Source organism: Geospiza fortis, unplaced genomic scaffold, assembly GCF_000277835.1.
Source record: "Geospiza fortis unplaced genomic scaffold, GeoFor_1.0 scaffold1087, whole genome shotgun sequence".
Lineage (NCBI taxonomy): Eukaryota > Metazoa > Chordata > Aves > Passeriformes > Thraupidae > Geospiza > Geospiza fortis.
The window spans coordinates 10,263-13,667 of NW_005055088.1; the positions used below are offsets into that span (position 1 = coordinate 10,263).

The following is a 3,405-nucleotide window of genomic DNA, read 5'->3' on the forward strand; positions in this document are numbered from 1 at the left end:
CCAGGGGGCCCCCCCTGACTCTCAGCACCCCCAGCCCCCTGTGGCCCCGAGCCCCCCTCCTGCACGTGTTCTACCGGGACGGGCAGGTGGTGGGGGCCCCGCAGGGGTCCCCGCAGCTGCTGGTGTCCGCCGTGGGGGTCTCCCACTCGGGGAATTACAGCTGCCAGGTGCACTCCGAGGGGAGGGCCGTGCGGAAGAGCAGCGCCCGGCTCCGCATCACGGTGCACAGTGAGTGCGGGCATGGGCACGGGGAGCCCCCACAGCTTCCTTGGATCCTCTGGTTGGGGACTGCCATGTACTCCTGTTATGTCGAGCCATTTGTCATGGCGAGGGAAAACTTACGCTCTCAATATGAGAGATCAGCAAGCTTCGTTTATTGATTAGAGCATCAGACCTTTATACAATAAAATAATAAGTTAATGCATATTCTGTAACCTAAGCAATCTATTAGTTATTCTGTACGTGTCAGCTCCACCTTGTGTTTACAGTCTTGAAGAATTACTCTTTCTTTTTCTCATGCTGTTATTACCCACCATATCTATGCTCAAGGATACTGTGGCCTTGCTACATCCATAGCTTCAGATTAGCTGAGTTCGGTATTTTCCAAGCTCTTCAGCCACCTGGACCATCTACGTGACATTTGTCAAGTAACCATTCCTCAACATACCACAGACACCTTTCTTGTGTCCCCTCACCTCTACCCTGTGTCCCCTCACCCCTCCCTGATGTGAAGCCATCCCCGACATGCCCCATCACACCCATCTCCCTGTCCCTATCCCCCCACACTGGCTGCCAGCCCCTCCGTGTGCCCTCATCCCTGTCTGTGTCCCCACAGTGCCCGTGGCCAATGCCACCATCACCCCCGGTCCCCTGGCACACCAGGTGCACACAGGTGACCCCGTGACCCTGCGCTGCTCAGTGCAGGTGGGCTCAGCCCCTGTCACCTTCACCTGGCTCCACAATGGGCAGGAGGTGGCCCAAGGTCCCCTCCTGGAGCTCGGGGCCATCGATGTGGGACATTCGGGCACCTACCAGTGCGTGGCCACCAACCAGCTGGGACAGGACGGGCACCGCGTGTTCCGGGCACTCAGCCCTGAGCTGGCCCTGTTGGTGACCCCTGGCTCACCCTGGGTCACAGGTGGGATCACACAGGGTCACCGGGTTGTTCAGGATCCCCGGGGGTCAGGGTGACCCCAATGTGTCCCCCTCTGTCCCCAGCAGTGGCTGTGAATGTCGGCAGGACCCTCCTGTTCCTGCTCCTGCTCGTGGGTGTCATTGTGGCCTGGCACTGGTGGCACCGTGTGGGTGGGTGACTATAAGGGGGGATGGGGGTCCTGGTGTGAGAGGAAGCCCCCAGAATGGGGGCAGAGATCAGGGATCCAGTGGGAATTGGGGTCCAGTGGGGATGTGGGGGGTCCCATGGGTGGTTGGAGCTGCTGAGGTCCCAGGAAGGTTCAGGGGTCCCAGTGTCCCCTCAGTCACCCCCTCCACTTTTCCTTGCAGCTGCCAGGAATGCACCAGGACAGGTGAGTGGGGGGCTCGGGCTGGGACTCCCCTTTTCCCTTCCCCAGACACCACCCAGAAACCTCCCCCCCACTCCCCCTGGACCCCCATGGAGGGGGGGCTGTGCTCCACACCCACATCATGGCCACTGAGTGGGCAGGGGGTGAGTATAGAGGGGACAGGGACATGTCACCCACAAGTGTCACCCTCACCCAGGTCCCCACAACTGGTGTCACTCTCACAGCCGCCACGGGTGTCCCCCAGCCCTGCCCCACCTCAGGATCCACAAGTGACCAACGCGGAGCTGTCGGGACCCCACGAGGGACAGCAGGATTCCCATGACTATGATGATGTGCTGTGACACTGGGGGTACTGAGGGGCACTGGGGGGCATTGATTCCCCTCAGGAGTCTCTTCTTCCTTTTCACAGCACCCCATGGGGCTCCTCCTTCCCTCTCCCAGTGCCAGGGAAGAACACGATGTTTTTCCTTCTTGTTGTACCCAAAATGCAGTTTTTTGATTAAACTGTGTGAGAAGCAAGGCTCACTCTTTAAAATTTGTAAATGTATAATAAGGGATAAAGGTAACTGTGAACAGCGGGCTGGGTGCTTGGCAACTGCCAGAGGCCCACAGTTAACTACAACAATTCTCCTTACATACCTTTTCATTGTATTGGTTAAATACATACTCAAGAGGGTTATACATACTCAAACATTCTTTCCAGTTCACACTTTCCAGGAATTCTTTTGCTGGATTTGACCCTTGATTCATTTTCATAAAGTACATGCCATACTGCAGATTAAATTCATATTATGTCCTCACAAGCCAACCCTGTTCTGTGGTTTGACAGTTCTTGATAAACAAAGGATCAGTGGTAAATTCCTTTTTGCATTCCCTCTTTTGATGTTTATTTACTTGCATGTGTTCTTCTCATACAGATGAGATACTCCACCAGTACATTAAATCAACATTAACTATTTCAAAAAATTACCTGAGTTATTCTCACCATTGGCAGTTAGTTACACAAATAAAGGCATTAGCTACTTCTGCAACAGTTAATGTTATAGGACACAGCTCATTGTCTCTATCTTGATATTTTGTGAGAGCCTAAACTATAATATATTTATCACATTGAAATATATGTTCTACACAGGGATTGGGGCAAAAGGGCTGAAAATTTGCAGTGTATCAAAAGCAGTTAAATAGTGATTACAAACTGTATTATACCAAAATAATTTGGAAAAACCAATATAATAGTGAAAACCAATGACTGCATAGTCATTCATAACAGTGAGAAGGTGTATTGAAGGGTTTATTTGACTTCTCCTTATCCTGTTCTGATTTTGTCAGCAATAAATTCAATTCATATCTCTAATTCCGAGGCAGTTTTGCCCATGACAGGATTTGATGAGTGATCTCTCCCGGTCCTTGTCTCAACCCAGGACCCCTTTGTTCAATTTTCTCTCCCCATCCAGGTGCGGAGGGCAGTGAGAGAGCGGCTGTGGTGGGTGCGGGGCATCCGGCCACTGCCCATCCACGGCAAGGCAGGGAGGAGGAGGAGGGTCCAGGTCAGGTTGTTGAGCAGATTGGTGTGGGATTCAGTAGTGCTGGCGCTCTCAGACCATTGGGCAAAGGGACAAAATGATCAATTGCTGCATTTCTGGACTGGTTCCCTCTCAGCTGCCCCTGCAGGGACGATTTCCAGCCAGCCCTGCTCTGAAAACCATCAAAGGCCCTCACAGAGCCACTGCTTGGGATCCCTTTGTAGTTTGTGCTTCTTGCAGGGCTGAGCAAACCACAGCCAGGCCTTTTCCACCCACAGAATTCTCACCTCTGCAGCAGCTCTAAAGCTGCCAGAATCAAAGCCAAGGGGGCAGGGGGGACCCTCAGGTGCTGGCTGCCA

At 53.1% G+C, this 3,405-nt stretch overlaps 1 protein-coding gene across 1 annotated transcript in view; it reads left to right on the forward strand.

Annotated features, from left to right (window-relative positions):
- LOC115949213 (Fc receptor-like protein 2) overlaps positions 1-1,864 on the forward strand; it is a 3,782-nt gene extending 1,918 nt beyond the window's left edge. The window contains 5 exon segments of the mRNA XM_031065711.1: positions 52-228; positions 836-1,138; positions 1,222-1,305; positions 1,504-1,526; positions 1,748-1,864. Coding sequence (XP_030921571.1) covers positions 52-228; positions 836-1,138; positions 1,222-1,305; positions 1,504-1,526; positions 1,748-1,864 — 704 coding nt within the window.
- Positions 1,865-3,405: the final 1,541 nt, after the last annotated feature.